This window comes from Serinus canaria, chromosome 18 (assembly GCF_022539315.1).
Source record: "Serinus canaria isolate serCan28SL12 chromosome 18, serCan2020, whole genome shotgun sequence".
Taxonomy (NCBI): Eukaryota; Metazoa; Chordata; class Aves; order Passeriformes; family Fringillidae; genus Serinus; species Serinus canaria.
In genome coordinates, this window is record NC_066331.1 from 6,647,092 (window position 1) to 6,670,675 (window position 23,584).

The 23,584-nt window shown below is 45.2% G+C and overlaps 1 protein-coding gene across 3 annotated transcripts in view; it reads left to right on the top strand.

Moving 5' to 3' along the window:
* The window catches only part of LLGL2 (LLGL scribble cell polarity complex component 2), a 33,335-nt gene extending 31,108 nt beyond the window's left edge, over positions 1-2,227 (top strand). Inside the window, exons 24-27 of one of the 3 annotated variants that reach the window (XM_050981243.1) lie at positions 379-421; positions 653-710; positions 1,132-1,193; positions 1,549-2,227. In XM_050981243.1, coding sequence (XP_050837200.1) covers positions 379-421; positions 653-710; positions 1,132-1,185 — 155 coding nt within the window. In that variant the 3' untranslated portion in view covers positions 1,186-1,193; positions 1,549-2,227. The remainder of the gene's footprint in view (positions 1-378; positions 422-652; positions 711-1,131; positions 1,194-1,548) is intronic. The other 2 variants (XM_050981244.1, XM_050981245.1) reach the window with 2 other exon arrangements.
* The last annotated feature ends 21,357 nt before the right edge of the window (positions 2,228-23,584 follow it).

Genomic DNA, 23,584 nt, shown 5'->3' on the forward strand with positions numbered 1-23,584 from the left:
CCGGAAGTGAGGGGATGGACAGATAGCCATGCCCTTGGGCAGGGGTTGTTCTGCAGAGCTGCATTCCCTGCTGAGATAAGAGAAGGATCTTTATTTCCAGTAGGACTGGTGTAAGATGACAGCTGGAACAGACAGTTCCTTTGGGGCTCTGGTACACAGAGATTGGCAACATTTCCCCTGGCAAATGACTGCTTCAGTCCTGTGTGCCAGCCTGCCCAGTAAAAACCTGGTTGAAGAGGCAGTGATGATCTAAGGACTGACCTCTGAGCTGTGGGAGGCAGGTTCTGGAGGCTGTTCACTGGGGAGGTGGAATGTGCTCAGGCAGCTGCCTGAAAGCAGATTCCCTTTGGCTCACTGCTTTAACTCTCTGCTTTCCAGAAGTGTTGAAGGAGATCCAGAGTACTCTGGAGGGGGGCAGAGGGTGAGTATCAACCAAGTTTTCTTCTTGATGACTTGGGCTGGCAGGGGAGGGCAGCTTGAGGTGACAGCAGGGGAATGCCCACTTGATGGCAGGGATCCTTCTGCTGGAATCTGGTCACATGTGCATCCCACAAGCTACCAAAGGGCAATAATGAGAGGCAGGTTCTCTTTCACATGCTGTCCCTTGACATTTTTTTTATCAATAATGCTTTGTCTCTTTCTCTCCGAAAAGCAGGAGAGATCACATTCCCACATCCCCAAGGAACAGGACTCTGAGTATTCGCATACAGGTTTCTATTTGTGTCAACCCATGCTGATCTAAGGGCAGGCCACACGGGCTAAGTTGGTCAAGGATGGGACTCTGGAGTTTTAATCCTGGCTTGACACTGTCCCCTGGATGTGTTCAGTGTCTCTGCTCCCATTCTGTCTGTACAATAGAGCTGAGCTACCACCACGGCTGCGGGGCTTTATCTCATCTCCCTAGAATGGTCAGGGGCTACCGAGTGTAGGCAAAGGACTACTGTCTGCAATGGATGCAGGAGGCTTGGTGGGATTGGTAACTGCTGGTGTGGAAGGATCAGTGACTGCCTGACATGCTCTGCTCTGTGCACTTCCTCTGGACACTGCCTCATCCTGGTCTTCTCTCGGCATCTGGGAGTAGATGGGACGAGACTGCACTGCAGTAAGGAATCTCTTCTTGTGTCATTGCAGAAGCTATGCAGAAAAAAATTCGTCAAGAAGTCCACTAGGACACAGACTAAGTAATGGAGGAGGTAGGTGAGGCTAAAGATATTTGAAATAGCCAAAGGAAGCAGAAAGTAGAATGAAATTTCTTAATAAGCTTCAGCTTATTTCAGTGCTTTGTGCAGAACTCTGACCTGAATTTTTGGGGTGGGAATCTGCAGGCTGAGTGGGGTGTGAGCCCTGTTCAGCACCTTACATGCTACACCAGTGGTAAAGGAAGAGCTAAAAATCCTTTGAAGGCTCCTGACTCTCACCCTTATCACAAAGTGAGCTGGTGAGGTAGCCAGAGCTCTCAGCAGCAATCTGAGTGTATCAGCTCATTAGCTCTCATTAGCTTTCACTGCCTGCCTTTTCAAATGGCTTTTGCATTCTTCCCTCCTGCAGCAGATTGACCAGAACTCATGGAGGACATCGTGGCATTGGACTGAGTGCCATAACACTACTGACTGGACAAACCGTCCCTGGGGAGAAGGCACCAGTGCTCCCAGCAGCCAGACTGGGGAGCTGCAGCTCAGTGCTTCTGCCTCTGCCTCCCCTTTAGTGCCTCTTGGAGACCTCTCCTGCTGGAGCCTGCCTTGCTTTAGGACAGCAGTGGATGCCAGCTCTGATGCACCACAAGCCTCTGAGTACACCTAACATTCAAATGTTTGCACATTTCTCTTTTCTACTGGGCTGGGTTTTAAATTATAAATGTTTTACTGCCTCGGTGCAGGATTTTAATAAACGCACACTGTTACCTCCAACAATTATTTTTTGTACATTTTTAAAAAAATCTTATGGGTATTTCAGTTTTAACAGAAACATTTAGAAATTTACTTTAAGAAGAAACCATTAAGTAATATATGCTAGATTCCTGTGACTGCTGTATGTGGTATCTGAATGAGTAATTTTGGGGTTTTTTGTTATGGTACTGTTAACTGGCTTTATGGATTTGGGTAGAATCTATTTTTGTAGCCATTCAAATTGGAGGAAAACTAATTGAATTTGATTTTTGTTTCAACACTACGTTCCTTTTTTTTTTTTTTTTTTTTTTGGCAATAAAACTCTGAATTCCCTTTTGTGATCCTTGTCTCCTCTCATACCTATTCCGTCCTTCAACAGCTTCTTTTATATTGCCCACAGATCCCTGGGAGAAGGTGGAGCTGCCCTCTGAGCTGAGGGGGGCAAAGAGCACTCCTGGAGGCGAAGCAAGGTGGTGCGTGGGAGGAGCAAAGTGGTTGTGTCACCATCCTGCAATCCATACAGGATGGGGATGCCAGGAGAGGGCACTGGTTCAGATCATAGTCCCTGGAAGGTCATTGCTGGTTTGTCCTGAATAAACGTGCATGACAGCACTGAAGGGAGACAGGATTGATCTGGCAGTGCTGCTCTGCTGCCTGCCAGTGGGTTTGGAATTGAAGCTGGTGAAGCTCTGCAGAGAGCAGTTTGGTCTGCTTCAAAATTTCTTTCCTATATCCCTGAACCTAACAGCACTTTTTTTTCCCAGCTAAGAAAATAAACAAAGTATTCTGAAATTTCTCTACTGTAACTTGCTTGTAGCACTGTGACAGCCAGTGAGGAAGAACTAAATCCTCCTGGAACAGAGCTGAGTTGCTGTCCTTGGCACACTTTGGAAACCTCTCCTTGGAAGCACTCTTGTTTCAGCCTCTCCTTGGGAGCCCTCTTGATCTTCCCAAGCAAGGCTGAGGAATCCTTTCTTACCTACAGCACTAGGATGGCACATTCTGTTCTGCAGGAAAAAAATGATTGTAGAGTTGCTCTGCTGGTGCTTCAGGCACCCTTCCTTCTAAAATTATTAATACCTCCTTTGAGACCTAATTTATTGCTAATGAGGTTTTAGAGAGCCTTCTCTTTCAGTTTCCATTTCCAAAGTAGTTTTCACTTCCTTATTTCTGTTTGGTTCATTATTTCCTTGTCTCTTGCTGCAGGACTGAAGCTGGCAGGGAGGTGTCCTGCTGTTTCCACCTCTTGTGCCAGGCATTGATGCTGCAAATTTACAGGAAATTATGGTTTAATCAGCAACTTCTGAGCTGCTGTGACTCTGTGCATGTGCATCATCCTGGTGCACCCAGCTGCTTCTTTCTGCTCCTCACAGATGGACTCATTCTAAAGCCTTTTCTGAGTATTTATTTGGCAGGCTTGTGGGAAGAAATGTGACAGTCTTACTCAGAAAGGGCAGAAGAAATTTATTATATTCTCCCTGTTTTCACCTACATATCTTGAGAAATCCAGTAGATCCACTGGAATAGTGAGAGAGTCACAAAAATGCTACTATTTTTTGTAAACCCTAAAGTGCATTTAGATTCAAAACCAACAGCAAAAAAAAATCCAGGCTTCTTACTTTCTTCAGACGCCAAGCCAGACTACAAATGGGGTTGAGTAGTTTAGGATATGTGCTATGGCAGATTTTTTTTTTTTTTTCTAGCAGAGCTTTGGAACTGAAGGATTCACTGGAATGAGATCCTTAACTTCTTGTGGGCAGAGACATTAAGAATCCTTTTAGAGCTCCTATGCCTAAAATACAGGAGAAATTGCAAAGGGACAAAACAGGGCAAGGCTGGAACTCATGAACTGTGCTTTCAGTTGTGTTCTGAGCTGAGCAGGAAGGGATGGAAAGGCTTGTGACAGAATTAGGGTGCATTTTTTGTGCTGTCAGAAAACAAGCAGCAAGTAAAACTGGTGATGGGATGAGATGATAGTGAGGGATGGAGCCTTCAATGAATGAATGTAAGCAGCAGCAGCTTTTGAATGTAGTGGGGGGGAAAAATCCCTTTTCATCTCTCCCTTTCAGGAACTGCCTTCTGAGCCTTGTGCTTACTCCTAGCCTGCCCCTCAGCTGACACTAAAAATAATGGCCTGCTTCTGATCAGAGGATTCAGCTGCTGCCAAACCCCTCGAATTTTGTGCCTACCTCTACTTTTCACTTGAACTCCTTGTCTGGGATCTGATAGAAGTTTGCTGGTCCTCTCCAAGAGCCAATGCTTTAATGCTTGGAGGCACTCTGAGGGCTCATTGGCCCTTATTAAGGTTATTGCCAGTCAGGCTTTGGCAGTTCTTCCTCCTCCTGCTTTGTGCAGCCTCACAGGGCTCTGGCACTGGGAAGTGTCCCTTGGCTGCAGGACCAGAGTTGCTGTTAACACTGACTTGAAAAAATCCTTCCAGCAATGCTGGCACAGTGTTCCCTGACCCCCACAGACCTGCTGCTCTGCAGAGGGGACAGTCTTGGATCACAACTAAAAACAAATTTTCCACATCTGAGTACACATTGGGTCCCTAATATGGGATGCTGTTTTATAGTGGCCTGAGTTTTAGGTCAAATGCTTTCTGGTAACATGAGCTCTTTTATAGGGTGGTGTGTTTGCTGCCAAAGTTCTCTACTCCTAGAAAAGCTTGGCCTGGAGCTCTTTTTTTTTTCTCCCCACTTTTCAATAGTAATACACACTTTACTCAGATGTTTAGGAGTTGAATATTTGCAGAATTTGTCTAACAGTTCTATTAGAAGAACATAATGTTGAAAGGAAAAGTGCTTTTCATCTTGGTCTTGAAGCCTGAGGCCTGTCTGGTTAGTGAGAGAATGAATTTTTTTTTTTTTACAGCTTAATTGGTCTGTTTCTTAGAATATGGTTTGTGTCTATGGCAGCTCAAAGGATTTCATGCCTGGGCTGTGGTCCTGAATTCAGCCTCCAAACCACTGTCTTATGTGGCCTGTGGATTGGGATGTCTTTAATAGGAGCAGGAATTTGTACGGCTGAAAGATGAGACAGACTTTAGTGTAAAATTGCTTCTAAAACCCAGCAGTCCTTGCTAAGCCACATTAGACTTTGTTATCTCTTTCAAGCAAAGCCCAAGGTTTTGTTGCAGCTATAGCTGATTCCCTGGGGTAAACCAGTGGGAAAAATTCTTTCAATATCTGCCACAAGCCCTTGGTCACAGGAAGGAAACTCAGCACCTTCACTCACAGCCACAAGCCCCAAGTGCTTGGGTTGTTCCTCAGCCTTTCTCCAACATGATGATGATGGGGGTGTCTGATAAGCTTTCTGAGTTTGATGTAGCTTCCCAGAGGACCTGCAAATCCCTGTGTGAAAAGGCTGCTGCAGCAGTAGGATGGTCCTTGAGATCATCCTGGCATTGATTAATTTGTCCCAGCTGTTGTCCAGGTAGAAATGGCCTCACCCAGGTGTGGTTTTCTTGTAACGGAACTGATGTATGACCAAACTCCTCATTTCCATCTTGCCTCTCGTGCCTTTTATGCATGTTGGCTGATCCATGGGGATGGAGGGATGAGTCTGCTGGGAACACAACCAACACAGGAGAGCTAAAAGGCTCCTTGCACTTGTGGCCTCTTTCAGTAGGGAGGGAAAAGAGATTAAAATGTACTTTGAGGCTCTTCCCTCTGCTCACCTCTTCCCCAGCTAAATGAGTAGAAACTGATCTCTGCAGCTCCTTGTGGCACAGCTCTTGAATGCAGAGCTAAATTATATTTCAAAAGAGTTTTTTGGCAAGGGAGCCCACTTTAAGATGGATGGTCCTGAGCATGTGCTGACAGCATCAGGCAGAGTCACCCAAGGCTGGAAGGACCTGTATCTCCAAGGGCAGAGCCCAGCCTGACTCTTGCCCTTCAAAAGACAAGGATCTCTTCCTCCTGTTTGCTCCTCTGGCAGATGAGTTTGCATTGTGTGCTTATTCCTACAGACTCTGCATATTGTTCATTTGTTTAAAGCCAATCTCCTCTGCTTATGCTTAAGGCAGGGTCTTCAAGAAATGAAGCCTGGATTCTGCTCACACTCTCCTTCCTTAAAGAGAACTTACCTGATCAGATTGCTGTGCTGAGCACCTGAAAAGCAGGCTGAGCTCCTAAAAAACCCTAATTGGCAACACAAGGACATCTCTGAGCTGTTGAACATCACCCCAAAAGTCAGATATTGCAGCTCAAGCCCTGATGGGGTATGAGTCCAAGGAAGCAGAGACTATGGCAGGATAAGAAAAGGCTTGGTGTTATTTCTTAGGCAGTAAATGGAGACAAAAGTGGCTTCAGCTATAGCTGGGGGAGCTTTATTCCAAACTGCAAGTAAGCCACAGGAATGGAATTTGGGAGAGGTGTTTTTCAAGGGTGTGATTGTCCTGTGGACAAACACATCTTCCTGACTTTATTGTGACAGAGATAAGAGCAGATGAAATGCAGACTGTGACTAAAGGAGGTATCAGAGTCCTTAATCAGTTTGGTTACCTGTGATCTTGTCAGTGCTGTGACAGTTTGCTCACAGTTCAGAGCTGGTGACATTTGCCTGTACTTTCATTACAGGAAGATGTTTTAAATGTAAATTAACAGTAATGAGGATGTGAAAAAAATCCATCTCAAGGAAATTCAGTTCTGTCAAGGCAGATCCATGAGGCACAGTTCATGGAAATAATAAAATTTAAGCATTAAGTGATAGTTACTTACTATGGATTTAACCTTTTAAAAAGACTGATTTGATCTGACACTTAACTTACTGAAGCTCCAGAGCAGGTGGCAATACCTCAGCCCTAAAGGCTCCTGAAGCCCTTTGCTAAGAGCAGTGTCAGTCCAGACACTGGGATTCCTATTGCAGCATCCAGGGTCCATGCTCAAAACACCCTGTTTTGAAATAAGTGATACATGAACATTTCAAAGTGAAATAATATCATGTCATCCCTCTGAAGAGCTTTGCCCTTTTAAAGCCTCAGACCTTGGATTGGATAGAAACCACTCCTGCTGCAATTAATCTCTGCTAACTGATGTTGCACAGGCAGATTCCTCCTGACTGTTCTCTGCCCATTCAGCTGCTCCTTAGAGGTTTGTTTAGACCACTAAAAAATCCTGTTTGAGGGTAAGATCTTCAACTAGTAATTTTTAGTGCACAAGAAAAGTGCCCATTTCTCAGTAACTCAATTCACAGGCGTAAATTAATGTATCAGAACTCCATGAGCCTCATTAATTAATAACATGGGATGCAGGTACCATTAACCTGCTAGATTTTCTTTGAGGAGAAGGAACAGAAAGTAGCTGTGATCACTTCTTCAGAAGACTGACCAGGCTTGATTCTGCAGGTGAACTTGCTCACTGATGTGCTTGTTTTGATCTGCTTATGACAGAAGGAGCTTTCCACTGGAATGTGTCCTGAATGGAAGTGGCTCAAATTCTATAAACTATTTCCTTGTCACAGTGATATCTGGTGAGAGAGATTTATGTGAGGATCTCTCCTGTGCACAGGGAGAGGTGAGACCTCTCATAAAATGAAGAAGGATTTATCTACAGAAGATTAAGGGAGTTAAATATCTGCAGTGGAACAGAGCATAAGATACAGGGTAGTTAATATTAAACGAGAGAAAATGTTTGTCATTCTATAAAATAAATGTCAAGTTTTGGAAGCAATCACCTTGAGAAGAGTCTTTGAGTGTCTTCAAATGCCTGGCTCAGCAAACAACTCCCAGTTTGTTTCAGATCTTCAGTAAAAGCATAATAAGAGTGCCTCTGCCTCAAAACTGTAAAGAAAATATCACAGGGCATAAAAAATGTGAGTGGCCCAACATCTCATGGAAGTTAACAAACTTCCCCTATAGGATCGTGTGTTATTACAGAGCCTCTGGCCAAGTTTCCAAACTTTCTTCCAGATACAGTGGCCTTCCTGTGGCCTTCCTGTACCCTCCCCCTCTTTCCCTCTTTCTCTTGTGGAGTTCAGGAGCTCCACAAGAGTTTCACCTTTGTGGCCAAGGTCTGTTTTGCCCTCTTGTGTTGCTTGTTCCTGTTCCCTTTCTTCTCTTGGTGCCCATGTGTGCTTTTAAATTTAATTTTTAACTAACTAATGCCTTAGGATCTGGAATAAGGGAATAACCAGCAAGGGCAATTCCAGGCAAACAGGCCTCTCATTTAGGAGGAAGCTCAGCATGAGGAAGATCAACTTACCTGTAAGATCAAATTGCACTGAGGTGACCACCACCACTGGTGCAAAGGAAACAGCTGGGGAATACAGCAGACACTGGAAGGAAGGAGTGGCCCCACAAAGTCAGTTTGGCTGTAACATGAGACCTCACCCTTAGCTGCATGATTCCTTCTACCTTTATCTCTGCAAGCTTATTAGAATCTGCTGGGGATTTTCAGCTACCTGGGTGTAATCATTTCAGTCTGCACAATCTGACATTCCACTTTGAGCCTTTGATTTGTGCTTGGGGGCTCAGCTGCCCTCTGCAGAGCACTCATTTCCCACGGGAGAGCAGCCCTGGGGCTGTAGCCCACCCCCCACTACTAAAAAGCCTCTTGCTTTCATGTATAATTGGGTTGAAACCCAGTTTAAATCCAGGGGATTTCACTGACTCAGAGGAATTCTCTGTCAAACCCATGGTTCCCAGCTATGCAGAAACAGGGAAGGAGAGCAGGGACAGCTCATTGGAGGCCACCCAGGTTCCTCAGTGTGCCCAGTAAAAATAAAAACATCACAGCCTGAGTCCCAGAGCAGCACAGGGCACAGCAGCAGTGAAGGAGCAGTGGGATGAGCCTTGGGCCAGCTGCTGGCAGCTGCTGGCACTGCTCTCCAGGAGCTCACTGGTGGTACCAGACCAGGACTGCATTTAGTGGAGGCTTGCCTGGCCTTGCCTCCTCGGTTTGCTCCTTTTAGACACAACCACAGAGGTCACTCAGGGGATTAGAAGGGACAAGTCTGAGCCCTGTCTTAGCACAGAGTCCTTCAGCTCCCCCAGCTCAGGTCCATCCCTGCCCAGAGCCTGGGGCTGGCTCTGACCCCTGGGCTGGGGCCACAGGACTCTGCCTTGCAGTGTAACAGGATCATCCAGCCCTGCTGCACAGCAGACAATTGGGCAACAAAGTGCTCCTGAAATATTTAAGGGGGCTGTTTTCAAACCTATGTAACTTAATTGTTTTGGTTTCTCCTTGCAATGAATATTTTATTTGGCTTCCTCGGGTTATGGCTGGGGAAGAGGCCCTTGGAGACCTTTTGGCTTGTCCTAAAATAGCTGGAAGAAAGCAGCAGAGCCCAGTTTGAAACAGCCAGAGGTCGGGAATGAGAGGTCAGGAATTCTTCCTCAGTAGCCTGGGGTACAGGATCAAAGGAGAATACTTGCTGGCAATATGAGGCAGCATATGATATGCAAGTAAGAGTGGAGATATTTTATATATGAATGCAGAGGGTGGTGGGGGGAACAAGGAGAGATACATAAAAAAGATATATTTTTAGACAAGTCTTCCAGGCTTCAGGGTCCTGGCTGGATTGTCAATTCTACTTGCTGTGGAGTCAAGCCAAGAGGAGACCCTATTTCTATGTTTAGGGGGGTTATATTAAGAACAGATGTTCTTAAGAATAGCTTTGACCAATCTCTTTACCTGAGCTATTACCAAGCAAACAAGGTGGTTGGGAATTTTTGCAAAGTGTATTGTCTCTGATCAATCACTGCCAGTTTCTACTCTTATTTGTGTGATTTAGTGATTTTTAAAAATTGAGTTATCTTTTCATCTCTTTTATGCAATAGCATCAAAAGCTTTTCTTTTATGTAATTGACTTAAGAATTTTCAGTGTAAAGGTGATTCTGATGTTTTATCACTCTCTAATAACTTTTAAAAATTATACTGGCTGAATTCTGGCTGAAAGGACCTAGTATTTTGCATAAATTAATAAATCTTTAGGAAACTCCACTGTCCAGGCTACTTGGGGATCTGGAGCTGAAATGTGGAAGGGTTTAATCTTTCCTGGTGCTTATCTGCCTCTCCCTTAACGAGATATGAACCAACTGCCAGCATCTTGCCAGGAGCTCTTTAAAAGGCAAACAAATGTGTTCAGTCTGTGCAGAGAGTTCAGGTTAGAGGTGCTGGGACAGCCAGGCTGGAGACTGGGCTGGGGAGGGAGTGTCTGCACCAGTTCAGCCTTTCTCCTCTCAGGTAGCTCAGAGCAGACAGGAGTCTGAAGTGAATGTGATCAGTGGCTTCATCTCAGCCCTCCCAGGGTGAAACCCAAATGTCTGAGGCTTCTGACAAATCACAGAAATCAAAGCAGCAGCTCCGGTGCTGCCTGGGCTATGCAGAGCCTTGAAGAGGCTGCAGCTGATGCTGATGGAGTTTGTTGGAGCCATTTCCTCCTCAAGAGTTGAATTTTTCAGAGCAGCTTCTCCTCCCTTCCACACACATGAGAAGCTCGGAGCTAAGAGCCCCGGGGCTTTTCTCCAAGGGTCGTTAAGGAATTGATACTCCACATGCCATCAGTCATTCTGGGCTTTACAGGAGAGATTTCTCTTCTCTGCTGAGAGGGATAGACAGTGACTTGTGGATAGTTAATAAAAGAAAGTGATTAAACAATAACTACACTGTTGCTCTACAGCCTCATTCTCGTGAACTAAGTGGAGCATCCAGGGACAGAAAGCTCAGGCAAAATTCTTGAGTTCTCCATCTCAACCCCCAGTTTTTATCTTTGCTTCTTAATGGGGGAGTCCTCAAGGTACAGAACATAACAGCCAGGGACTCTTGGAAGGAGGTGGACAAACAGGTCCCACCCAAACTAGTGCTGCAAAGCATCTAAAATCTTATCACATTTCATTTCATGTTTGGGTCACTTGTTCTGGTGGCTGGCCAGACCTGAGTTCATTTTCTTTAATTTCCAGCTCCTCTGGAAAGGCTTTTTGGGAGGGGGCAGGAAACATTACAGAGCCAGTGACACCCTCACAGCTGTTAAATCCTGTTCTCTGTGCTGTCCTTTGCAGCCTGGGGAGAGCAGGGGGAGGCTCACACTGAGCAGTTGTGCCTGCTCTGTTACCTGATTTCTTGAGAGCAGCCCAGGCAGGGCAAAACCATCCCTGAATTAAACAGTTTCTTGGACATAAACACTGCTGTGAGTAACCTCAGCCTGTCTGCAAGAGGAGAACAACTTTATTTGGAAATTCGAGCTGAAAGGAGATTTAGTTGTTCTGCTTGATTTGGACTGAGATTTAGGCATAACGAGGGCAAAAATTGTGCCAGTTTTGCTGACTTTTTCAGTGCTGAGCTGGAAACTGCTTTCCTGTTTCAGCAGAGAGTTTGGAATTGGCAAGGAGAGAGCAGAGGCTGAGCTATCCGTGCTTGGCTCCCTGGAACAAAACTCCAGGGCTGCAAAAGAAAGGGGCCTATGATTTAATTCTTTTCACTGGCCTAAGCTTTTTTTTAGGTAGTTTTTACTGTGCCTTGTCTGGTAGCCTCCTGCATTATAGTGGATGTGTCTTGGTTTTGGAATTGACCCTTTCAGTCTTTCTAATCATACCACATCTGACCCTGACCTAGGTGAAACCCCACCTCTTCTTTTATCTCAAACTCTGCAAGCCAGCTGCTGATATTACTGGTTGAAAAGTTCAAAAGATACCATGAGAAAGCTTGAATTATTGATGCCACTCTCCTTCCATATACATGTAATTATTTCCTCTTGGGGCACAGCCCAGCCAGAATCCCTGTTAGACTCCACAGGCTTGCAGGAACTCTGGAACAGACCCTGCATTGCTGCATGGAAACAAGGCATGGGAGAGGGAGTATGTTACCATTGCATGGATGTGACCTGTGATCCAGGTAAGAGGCAGCTAGCTGGAATTGGTGTAGGTATGTTACAAAAAATTACTGTGCAGAGTGATAAAAGAAGGGGTTAGAGCAGTTTTTACAGTGAATGAAAATAGAAACTTAAGAATTAAGTTCCAGGCAGGTCCCTTTAATATTAATGATTGTACTTTCCTTTGTATGAGTTGGGAGAATCCACTGTGCTCAGGGAAGACAGACAATTCCCTATTGGTCTTAAAATAGCAGTGTGAGCTTTCTGCTCTTCTTTTTATCTGTGGCTTCATGCTGTGATTCTTGACAGCACTGAGAATCTCCTTTCTCTGATGTGAGTTATTCTCATTTCTTCTAAAAAGAGAGAATGCCATCGAATTGTTCTTTTTCCTGGAGTGATTTAGGTGAAGCTGGTGTGGTGAGGGGAGCTGAAAAAGTGATGAGCAGCATCTTTCACCTGCTGCAGTGTCCAGCAGGCAGATGGTCCAGGGCAGTTAATCAGAGCAGGTCTGATGTCAAAGGAGTTGTTTATATGAGCAGTGATTCAGCTTCCCATTCCCAGTAATAACAGTGGTGTTACAAACCAATCTGCTCTAAAGCTGTGTCTCTGAAGAATTGTCAACTCCACTTTTTCACTTTCTAACCCAGATTCACTCTGGGGTCCTGTCTTTACAGTGAGTCAAACCAAACTCCTGTGTCTAAGCTCCTGACAAATTTGGGCAGTGTTCCTGACCTTCCTCCTCATCCAAGAATTTCAGCATTTTTGTTTTATGGAAGGCTTTAGACACATGACTATCTAGCAGCAGCACATAAAAGCAGACCTTTATTTATTGTTTTCTCCTGCATTTGGCACTGTAGAGAAGCTGAATCCACTTTAAGCCCCCAGGAGGACAGAATATCAACAACTATTCCAAACTGAAGATTTAGGGTCAAATTCAACTGCCATTAATCTCAGTAACAAAAGTCTTGTTAGGATTTAGAGATCTAGGCCAGGAGTATTGGGGTATTAAGTGGGGAGGGGGGGCTGAAATGAGGTGACCAATCACCTGTGTATGACAGTCCTGTTCAGAGAGAGGGAGGGAGGAGGATTGGTGTTCAGGGATGAACTCTGCACTGGGCAGAATGTCCAGGAGGGTTTCAACAGAGTCAGCTCTAGACCAGAACAAAAAAAGCAAGTTTAGAGGGAATTCTAAGGGCACATTGTTGGGTATGTAGCTGCTCTCAGGGCAGCAGCTTTTTTGTTCAATATCAGAGTTGCAGCTGTGGGAAGGGAAATGCTGTTTTTCCCCATTGCAGATTGTTCTGTGGTGCAGAACAGCACAAAATAGGTGGTACAGAAAAGGAACCAACATTTGCAATAAACCCCTGTGTTTTACACACACCAAATGTGCTTTTTTAGAGCATCATTCTTCCTGAGCTGTGGAAATTTCAAGTGTGGTTTTGCTGCCCTCCTTGGAGTGACTGAGGTGAGACAAACTTTTTGATTCACCGAGTGGTTTCTTACAGAGTTGCTCCCAGAGTACTGGAATGTACTCTTTAATGGCCTTTTTGCAAAATTTATTTTAATAACTTGTAAATATGCTTGGACAATTTTCAGTCTGCAATCAGGTCATAAGATATTATGGAGAGTGGCTGGATTTCCATCTTTGCAGAGGTACTAAGTGCTAAAAATTCTCATTCCTTGTCAGACTTTATACCAGCTGTAAAGTTTTAAAGCCTTTAAAGCTTGGTGAATTGCAATCTTGACTGTGTTTTCCCCCATCCCCTTCCCTGGGGCAGGGAGATGTCTGTGGATGGAAGTTGCAGGAAACCTTGGCCAAAACCCTTTGGGGCTTGTAGGCTGTGTACAGACATTGCACCCACGGCCACTGGGGTGCAGGGGCAGAGTGTCAGACAGGTAAATATATTGCCAGCATCCCATAATAGTCTAACAAGTGACTGGAGGCTTCCAGATGCTGGATTTCAGCCTTTAAATAAGGTAACACTTACTGAAGTTAGAAGGAATCAGTAACAAAATCTTGACTGCTCCATCCTCTGTTACCCACTGACAGAATTTGTAAATCTGTGAAGGCTGGAAGTTTCTCTTCTGCCTGTGGAGAATCCACAGAACTGGCTGAAAAACAAAGAGAAAGAAAAATGGAGAAAATGGAGAGAAGACTTTAACAGAGAAAGAGATGAGAGGACAAAATAGATCATGGAATTTCCCTGTCCCATGTGCTGGTTTGTTCCCTGCCCATCACTGGGTAATGGAATTTCCAAGATAGTCCCAAATAGCCCCAACAAGAGCCTTTTAATCTCTTTTCTTTGGGAAGATGTTGCAGACTGGTGGGTTTCCTTGCTGTAAGATTTTTCCCTTAGTCACATTCTCCTCATCCACTCACCTCCAGGTTTTCCTTTCTCTCATCCATCATTTCCTTTCAGTTGTGCTCTGTTCTGTGGTTTGGAGCCTTTCCTTGCAGTGTTTGGTGCTGGGGACCCAAACCCAGGCTCTGCCATCAGCACTTCATTCACTCACAGGGGCCTCAGTGGATGTCTGAAGTAGCAAAGGGTTAACTCATAAAATAAATAATCTGGAGAGCTGGAAAGGGCAGAAGTGATATTTTGCATCAGCCTGAAAGATCAGGACCAACCCTTTGGACACTTTGACATATTTTATTGCATGCATCTGATGAGAGGAAAGATAAAGAGATAAGGAGGTGAGCAGCTGGGATGCTGACCATTTCCCCCAGCGCCAGGGAATGCCAGTGCACTCAGGGGCAGCTGAGTGGAGATGTTCTGACACACTGGAGCAGTGTTTGCTTCTGATGTTTATTTCACATGGATCATTGGGTGTGTTCCTCTCTTCTTCAGCACAAAGAAGGATATTGGAAAAGCAGAAACTGAAATAAAAGAATCACTCTATCTTGAACTACAGTGTGTTCAAACCTTTGTCAGCTGTAGAAAGTCATGGACACGTGGCCTAATGAGGGATCCTTGGGGTGTCCTCTGCAGGCCCAGGAGTCAGACTTGGATGATCCTGATGGGTCCCTTCCAGGTCATCATATTCTATGATGGTATGATTCTAATAACAGAAGAAAATCAGGGTGATTTGTGACAAAATAAGCCAGAGATTAACCTGGAACAGGGCAGTCAGTTTGGCACTGCACACTCAAGGCTCTGCAAACATTTCTTTGGCTCCACAGAAACAAAGAAAATTAGTGCTGAGGAGAATCTGGCTTCCCTTTGTAGCTTATTATTTCACAGCAAAATGCACAATGTTTCCTTTCACAGGTGAGTCAAGATAAGCCCTCACATATTCCTGAACACTGAGGAAATGCCTCCTTCCCAATCCAAGACTCGGCAGAAAAAGGCGGGGAAGGAGAAGGTGCTCAATTGTGAGAAAAACTCTGCAGGAGACTCAAAGATCTGCTGTGGGAAGAGGAGGGAAGGTAAGAGCAGAGGCCAAGGGAAGGGCAAAGAGTCTCTTCCTGCACAAAGTGACAGCCTTGGAGAAGAGCCCTTAAAAATCCAGAGGCTGGGGAGGCCTCAGGAAAGCAAAGAGAATGATCACAAGAAGTTATTCCAGAGAAAAAGAGCCTGCAGGAGAAATTATAGAAGTGAATCTGGTCTGGGGAGAAAACATGGAGGGTCCAGGTTGGAGGAGAAAAAAGGAAAGGCCTGCAAGCAACGGGAAATGACATCAGGGCAGGAGAGTGAGGACAGCAGTGACAAGGAGGGAAAAGCCATCCCAAACAGAAAGAAATGGAGTTTTAAAAGGAGATGTGGAAAGAGACTTGGTGCAGGTGAAACAGGCACTGAGCTGGGGGCTGTAAAGGCAATCACAAAGCGAGGTGCTGAAGGCTCTTTTCAGAAACAGAACTTGGCAGAAAAGGCACAGAACCCCAGGGGAAAGCACAGAAGGAATCAGGACTTCAAGGAGGCTTATGAGCAGAAACCAGGTTCTCAATCCCAAGGCAGTACAGCACAGGGAAAAGGTGAGAGGACTGGGAAAAAGCAGGCTGAAAATCTTCCCAGGATTGTCATCACTGAAAGTGAGGATGAAAATATTCTGGAAACCTCAGGTAACTCCTGCTCTGACTCCAGCAGTGAAGGCCATGGTACCCACAAAAAGGGTGCAAAGGAGGCTGTGGTGGGCAGCACTTCCTGCAGTGAAGAGAGGAGCAGCTCTTCCGAGTTAGATGGCAACAGTGAGAAAGAAATTGTGCTCAAAGATCCTCCTGTGAGTGAAGGAAAAGGCTACAAGGAACTGGCTGATGAAAGCAAGGAAGCATCTATTGAACCTGAAAAGGAGCTGGTGACCACAGGTGGAAAAATTGAATCTGAGGCTGAAGGCACTGAATTTGCAGGACTGGAAGCAGAGGAGAAGATGGGGAAGCCAGACAACATTCTGAGACAACCAGAATATGCTCCAGCAGAGAGTAGTGAGGCAGATGATCAGTTAAGCACTTCAGGACTCCAAGTTAAGAGTTTTAAGAACAGGGATAATATTGAAATAAACAAGGAAAATATACTAGAAAATGACAGAGTTGAAGATATGTCAAAAGATGGACACGTGAATTCTGACAGCAGTGGGGAGAGCAGCACTGCAGAGAACATTGATGAAATAAAAGAAAACAAACCAGAACCACTCCCAACTGCTGTGAAAGCAAAACTCCATGCTCACCTTAGCAAATATGAACAGGAAGAGAAGGTGAATGATGAAGGCAGAGAGCTGGAAGATGGCTCTTTCCTCTCCAAGCAGCAGAGGACATTGAAGGAGAAACCTGGGAAGTGTGAGATCCCAGAACAAGGTGAAGAGGCTGGACATAGACAGAGGGACAGTTCAGACTGCAGCAGGCAGGACCTACCAGCACTGATGCTTACAAAGAAATGTTCTTCTCAATCCCAAATCCCCCTCAGTCTGGAAAACCAGCATAAAAATACTGAGACCAAACTATCACCAAGCCAGAACCCAAATCCTTCCCAGATGGCTTTGGGAACCAACTCAGACCTGAACACTGTTGAAAGCATCTGTTCAAAAGCCATGACTCTAGAAACTCCCAGTAAACAAAGAGAATCCAACACAGCTCAGAGTTTTGGAGAGAAAAGATTAAATACTTCAAGCTACTCCACGGTTACAAAAAAATCATCTGATAAGCAGCTCCTTGGAAAGAAGAAGAAAGTTGGAAAAGTTATTGGAAAAGTTAAACAGAGTTCAGGCCAGACTACAAAGGCAAAAAAAGAGAAAGCAGAAGAAGTGGTTGCAGAGGCACCTTCTGAAACAGAACCTGTGCACGGTGGGGAAGGATCCAAGCACTTGCACACCCACTCTGCTTTTAGAAAAGTCACCAGCTGGCTTGGCCAAAAACCTGCCAAGAAAGCAAGGCTGAAAGCTCGACTGCTGAGTGTGGTACGTGCAATTGGTATCTCCAGATGGCTCTTGAGGAAATTTGGGAAGAAGAAGAGGAGCAGCAAACCTTTTGTATTCAGAAGTAGAATGGCAATCCAGATTCTGAGCACTGCTGGGTGGGTTGGTCGGTCTGGCAAAGCCTTCCCTGGTGCAGCTGGACAGCTGGAGAGGGCTGAGCCGAGGGACAAAGAATCTTCTGCTTCATTAGTGGAGGGGAAAGGTGGTCCCAGAATGGCAGAGGAAGTGGGACACACTGATTTGCCTCCTGGTGATTCTCCTCTTCATGGAACCAGTTCCTTTCCATGCTCAGATGAGAAGAACAGTGCTACTGCTGCCAAGTTTGCTGTAGTTTTCCCCAGAGTCCACATCTTGGTTAAGGCCAAGAACTCCTTGTCCAGGGGCTCTGGCAATGGTTATTCCCTACAGAAACTGAAAGCTCCATCAGAGAGAAAATCTGTCCCTCCTGTGCAAGAGGCTTGCAGATTCAAATGTGACCTTCCCAGATCTCTGATGGATCCTAGCCAGAAAAACAGCAAGCAGGGCTTCCTCCCATGCCCAGAGGAGGAGCCAATCCATACCTCAGATTATTGCAGTGAGGTGGATACCAAGGAGGGTTCAGGTGTCCTCCAGACTGCAGGATCCATGGTCACTCCTAGTGTGCACTGGTCCCAGCAGCAGGGGCAGGGATGGGACCCTGCAGCGTGGCTGAACTCTGAGCTGCTGCTGCCACGGCCAACCATGGAGAACCTGAGCAAATGGGCCACCTCCAAGGAGTCCCAGCTGGCCAGCAGCCGTGGGAGGGTCTGCAAGGACCAGTGGGAGGCAGATGATGCTGCTGACAATGTGCTGGAGATGGAGTTCATGCACAAACAGGTACAGGTGTTGTCCCCAGTACTGGAATGGAACTGAACTTCCCCTGATTTTCAGTCATGTATCTGTGCATTTCAGGTGTACATGTGTGAAGAGCACTGTGCAGAAGTTGAGGAGATTGAAGATCTAACCAGACTGGAGTAGGTGACCTCAATGTCCGCAGCTCATTCAGGTCACAAGGGCTTGCTTGTTTTTCTGCAAAGGTGGCTCAACAATAGAAAACACATTAGCTAGATAGATTAGCTAGATCCTTAGCTAGATAGGAGAAAATAAATTTTTCCTCTCTGGGAGAAAATAGAATGGAGTGGATATGTATTACAGCTGAGTAACTGATGCTCTGCTCAAGAGCTCAGTAAAAGACTGAATTTTAGTAGTGAAGTGATGGACCTACCCTGAACCACTGGGGAGGAGCAGAGGTGCAGAGGGAGCTCCTGACTGTTATGTAGAGCGTGTCCCCAGGCTCTGCTGCACAGAGAGGGCACAATGAACGTCTGCAGTCATAGCCCAGAGCCAGCAGCTCAGCCTGGTTAACACACTTCTGTGCAGCTGCATTCCTGGAACTCTGTCTCTCCTGTTAAATGATTCCCAGTCCTGAAATGGGTTCTAAAAACACCCCAAAATTCTTAAAGGGTAGGGGAAATTAGGTTTAGAGGCTGATGTGAGTTCTGTGATGTAGCAGAAGGACAGAATTGGGAATTTAACATGCCTTTCCTATTGTATGAAGTGAGTGATAAGTAAGGACAGCTTGCAGGATGAGAAGCACATTTCTATGTTCTTTGCCTAATGATAGTGGCATCTGTGGCTGATAGTGACTCCTGTTGCCTTCAGCTGTGAAAAATTCACCTCCTACATCTTTAAGAGCTGCTAAGCCTTGGTTCACTGCTGTTGTTGTAAGATAAGCCCCTGACACTGCTCCTCACCATCCTGCTGAGATAAACACCTGTAAAGGTTTTGCAAGGGGCTGGGATCACACAGAGGAAAATCTGAGCTTTGAATGCTCCATTCTCTGACCTGTTTAATCCTGAGGATGTTGGAACCACGTGAAGGCAGTGAAGAGTTTTAGTCCCAGCACCCCACAAAATCTTCAATCCCCATATGGGCCCTTCAGTTAAGAGTTGGACTCCATGATCCTTGTGGGTCCCTTCCAGAATATTCTTCACAAGGACCACAGAATATTCTGTGGGCCTTGGGAGGGCAGAAAGGTTAATATTTAATATTAACACATGCAAGGGAAGCTTATGGCTGACAAATTGTTTCCTCTGTTTGTAGGGAAGTGTCTGAGAGCTCAGTCCTGCTGTGCCTGAAGAAGAGGTTCCATCAAAATCTCATTTATGTATGGATAGTGATGTTTGGTTTGCTTTGGTTTGGTTTTCTTCAGTGCTTATTCACTCTGAGCAATGAGCTTTCAGAGAAAGTAATTTATATTATTTATATTATGCCATCAAGCTTTAATAATGCACCAGGTATCTCACTCATTACTGGGAACAATGATAAAAACTATACTCACACAGCTTTTGCTCAGAAATCAGGTAGCATGAAATATTTGGGGTAAAATCTGAAAGTTTCAGAGTTTCTCTGTAATTTTGGTATTTGGTGCCAACCTGTGAGCATATTTGGGCTCCTTTTTAGCCTCAGCTGCTCCTAGTGGGAATCTCCTATTTTAGCACAGGAGTTCTAAGTTAAAAATTGAGGATCTTGAGAAGAAGCCTCAGAGTTTCTGCAAACATTTCACAGTCCAGATCTGGTTGTGGATGGTTAATTGTTCTCTTTTCCATTTACTGGCTCAAGTGTTCAAACCTGTGCCTGTAATTTCATGTGGAGAATGGATAGTGGCTAGAGAAAATGACAACAGACCAGTGAGTGCTCACTTATCCCAAATTATTAATGACAGAGATTTGAAAATGACCACTGAAGAGCTGTATCCTCAATAAGTTGGCAGTATAGTCAGAATAAATAATATTCCTTTAAAGGGAATTTGTATATTTGTATTAATATATGCATTCAGCTGCAGTCCTTATTCAGAAAATTCTAAGAAGCCCCCAGATTTTTTCCCCTTTCTTATTTTTGTCCTAGACTTACATTGGGCAAATTTTGATTTCTGTGAATCCTTTCAAAGACCTCAGTATCTACTCCGAAGATGTGGCTACCGAGTACCAGCAAGGGACTCTCTCAAAAAATGCCCCGTATGTTTTTTCTTTCTCAAATAACTCTCTAAACCCTGTTCTGTTTGTAAAGTATTTTATTATTCCAGAAAGTATTTTATTGTTATCCAGTTCTCTGGTAGAGCAGGATGAATGTCAGATTTGGCAAAGCTGTAGTTGCTTGGGCCCATAATTCTACAGAGCTAAAGTTCATCCCAGCTCGTGTCCAAGGCCAGGCTGGACAGGGCTTGGAAAAGTCAGGTCTAGTGGAATTGTCCCTGCCCATGGCAGAGGAATGAAATGGTCTTTAAGGTCCCTCCAACCCAAACTATTCTGTGACTTTTAGGTCAAGTTTCTTTGGTGAAGGCACTGGCCCACCTCTGATATAGATCCCTGATGAGGAGCCTGTTGGTGCTGCACTTGTGGGGTGGAAGTGTGGGTCAGGTAATGAGGGTTTCTTTCTGTCCACACAGACACATCTTTGCCATAGCAGAGATGGCCTACAGACTGTCCCAGTCATCAGGGCAGGAGCAGTGTGTCCTCATCAGGTAGGAAGTGAAGGGCTTTGTTGGAGGCCCTTTGATTGCTTTATGTAAAAATTCCTCTTTGTATTTCACTGCCCTTAGGTTGATCCTTCTGGCTTTTATGTGAGTGCTGCCTGTCCAGAACCTGAGTAAGGTGGATTTTTATTTCACTCTGTGCAAATAACAGTTTGAATTTAGTTGCACTTCAGAGGAGTGGGAGAGGAGGAATCTGGTATTCCCCAGGGGAATCCTTTTTGGGCCCATTTTGTCAGTGTTTCATTTTGTCTCAGCGTTTCAAGGAATGGGTGATAAATCAGCTGTAAATCAGCACACCCCCTGTGACTTGCTGTAGCAGGACCTCTGATGTGCCTAGACCAGGTACCTCTGTTTTGATGCCAACTTCTCCACCTCTTGCTCCTGCAGTGGTCACAGTGGATCAGGTAAAACAGAAGCTGCCAAAGCCATTGTGCAATACCTGACCACGCTGTACCAGGGATCTGACAGCCACAGGATCAGACAGGTAACAGGCAAGTGAGCTTGGCTGGAGGCCCTGAGGGTTGGGCAGGGAAAAGAAGCCAAAGCCAGGGCAGAGAGGTTGCTGCTGATGTTATTTCTTTGGCTGGACTTGGGAGGGTTTGTGGTCCAAGGTGAAGCTCCCATAAAGACTCGAGGAGAGCTGGTGTATTTGTAGTTCTGTATTTTAATACCTGGGAGATCTGATGCTGTGTAAAGTGCTGGATCTGTTTGAACAGAGAGCTGGTTGCTGCCACGGAGAGCTTTTAGCAGAGTCTGGGAGGTGAATCAGAACAAGCACAGAGCAGAAATAAAGTGAAAGATTATAGCAGTGAGGGTAAAGAGCTCACAGAGCAACTCACCACTGGCTAGAGATAATGATACAGGATACATTTTGAAAGTCATCCTTTACCCATGTGAGAATTACATCAGTGAAGTCCCATATTTTGTTTATCTTTCCAAACTGACAGGTACATAAATGTTTTTGAGTTTAAAAACCTGTGATTGTTACTGAAGTGTTCCCTCCCTCTTTCCTCTACAGCCCTGCAATGTCCTACCCATCCTGGAGAGTTTTGGAAATGCAAGAACCATCCTCAATGACAACTCCAGCCGTTTTGGAAAGCTGCTGAGTGTCCACCTGCGAGGGTGAGTGGGAGAATCTCCGCGGGTCCCTCCAGCTGCCAAGGAATGTTTGGGTGAGACCAGGTGGAGCAGTGCTGAGAGCTCACACATTAACCCTCCCTCCCCTTCACTCTTGCTTTCATCAGGGTAGGAAGAGGGTGAGTTTACACCCCTATTTTTGGGTTTTTTTTGTGTTTCCTCCTCCCAAAAGAACAGATCTTGGTTCTCAAGATGAGTTAAATTAAGAACACAAGAATGGCTGACTGGTTTATACCAAGGGCCCATCTGATACCCTGCTGTGTCCTCAGCACTGCCCTCAAGCACTGCCTGAGGCAAGAACAGCCCAAGTACAAACAATGCTTTTCCCTGAATCCCCTTGAGCTCTTTAACATTTGCAGCAGCTCAGGAGTTTTCCTCAGTCTCCTGAGGTATTCCAGTTTCCTCTTGGGCTCATACAACCTTGATGTCTGCAGCAGCCTTCAAGTGTTCCACAGGTCTAACCGGTTCTGTGAAAAACATTTCTGTTTTCAGCCTGGCTCCTTTCTAACTTCTGGATTTGGTTGGTTTGTTTGGGTTTTTTCCCTGAGTGTTGCCAAGCACTGAGCTGATTCTTTCATGGAACTGTCTATCATAACCCTCAGGTCTCAGTCCTAAGGAGCAATGGTTAAATTTGAGCCTGTCTGTTTATATGTGAAGCTGGGTCTGTACCCATCACTTCACATTTATCTAGAGTGGGCTTCATGTGCCATTTTCTTGTTCACTCACTCTGCACTGTAAGGTCTGTCTGCATTTGTTCACAGTTGGCCTTCATCCTCACTGACCAATTTTATACAAGCAGGAAGCTTTGTCCCAGTGCTGTTCAGCTCCTCTTCTACGTCACTTATCACAGGTACCCTCACAGGTCAGGTACAGACACTTTGTGGAACTACAATGGTTGTTTCACACTGTTAAGAGAATTCACCTTTATTCCTACCCATGTTAGGACTTTCCTTCTTATTCTGTGCTTGGTTTCCATGAAAGTTCCACAATTTTGTCAAAATATTTTGGAAATTCAAGTAGATTATGTCCCTAAGATCATTCTTATCTGCAGAGCATCAAGTCTGCAGAAAACCTGTCCCCAGGTTCTGACAGGATCTGTTGTCTTATGCTCAGTGGCACTGTGGTGGGAACATCCATCTCCCAGTACCTGCTGGAGAAGTCTCGTGTGGTGTTTCAGGTGAGGACCAGTGGCTCCCTCTCTCCCTTATTAACATTTAGTCTTAAATTTACTGTTAAATAACAGGGGTGGGAATTAATATGAGAATTGCTTGCCATTTCTTTTACCAGCAAGAGTTATGTCCCCTCCATGTATCACAGGGTGATCACTTCTTTTATTTGAATAAAATAGGTTTCTCTGTCTCAAACAGGTTGAATTAAGCCACTTATTAGAGATTACTGAAAGTTGGATCTTCCCTCAATTAGTTTTTATTAATATCTGGAGTGTGGGAGTGCTCAAATCTTAGAGCTGTGTGCAAAGGACTTCTCCCAGATGGAATGTTCTTGAGGTGTCGGTGGGAATCCTGATCCTGCTCTGTGAGTGTGTTCTGGATATGGATCAGCTCCATGGATGTGTCCCATCAGGCCCACGGGGAGAGGAACTACCACGTGTTTTACGAGCTGCTGGCAGGGCTGCCCGTGGAGCAGAAAGAGGAGATGTATTTGCAGGAGGCAGAGTCCTACTTTTACCTGAACCAGGTGAGTCAGCTGAGGGTTCTCTGCAGCAGCTGGCACAGAGAAATAGTCGAGGCATCCCTTCTGTTTGGTTAGAGAGGCACCAAATCCTCTGCTCCTT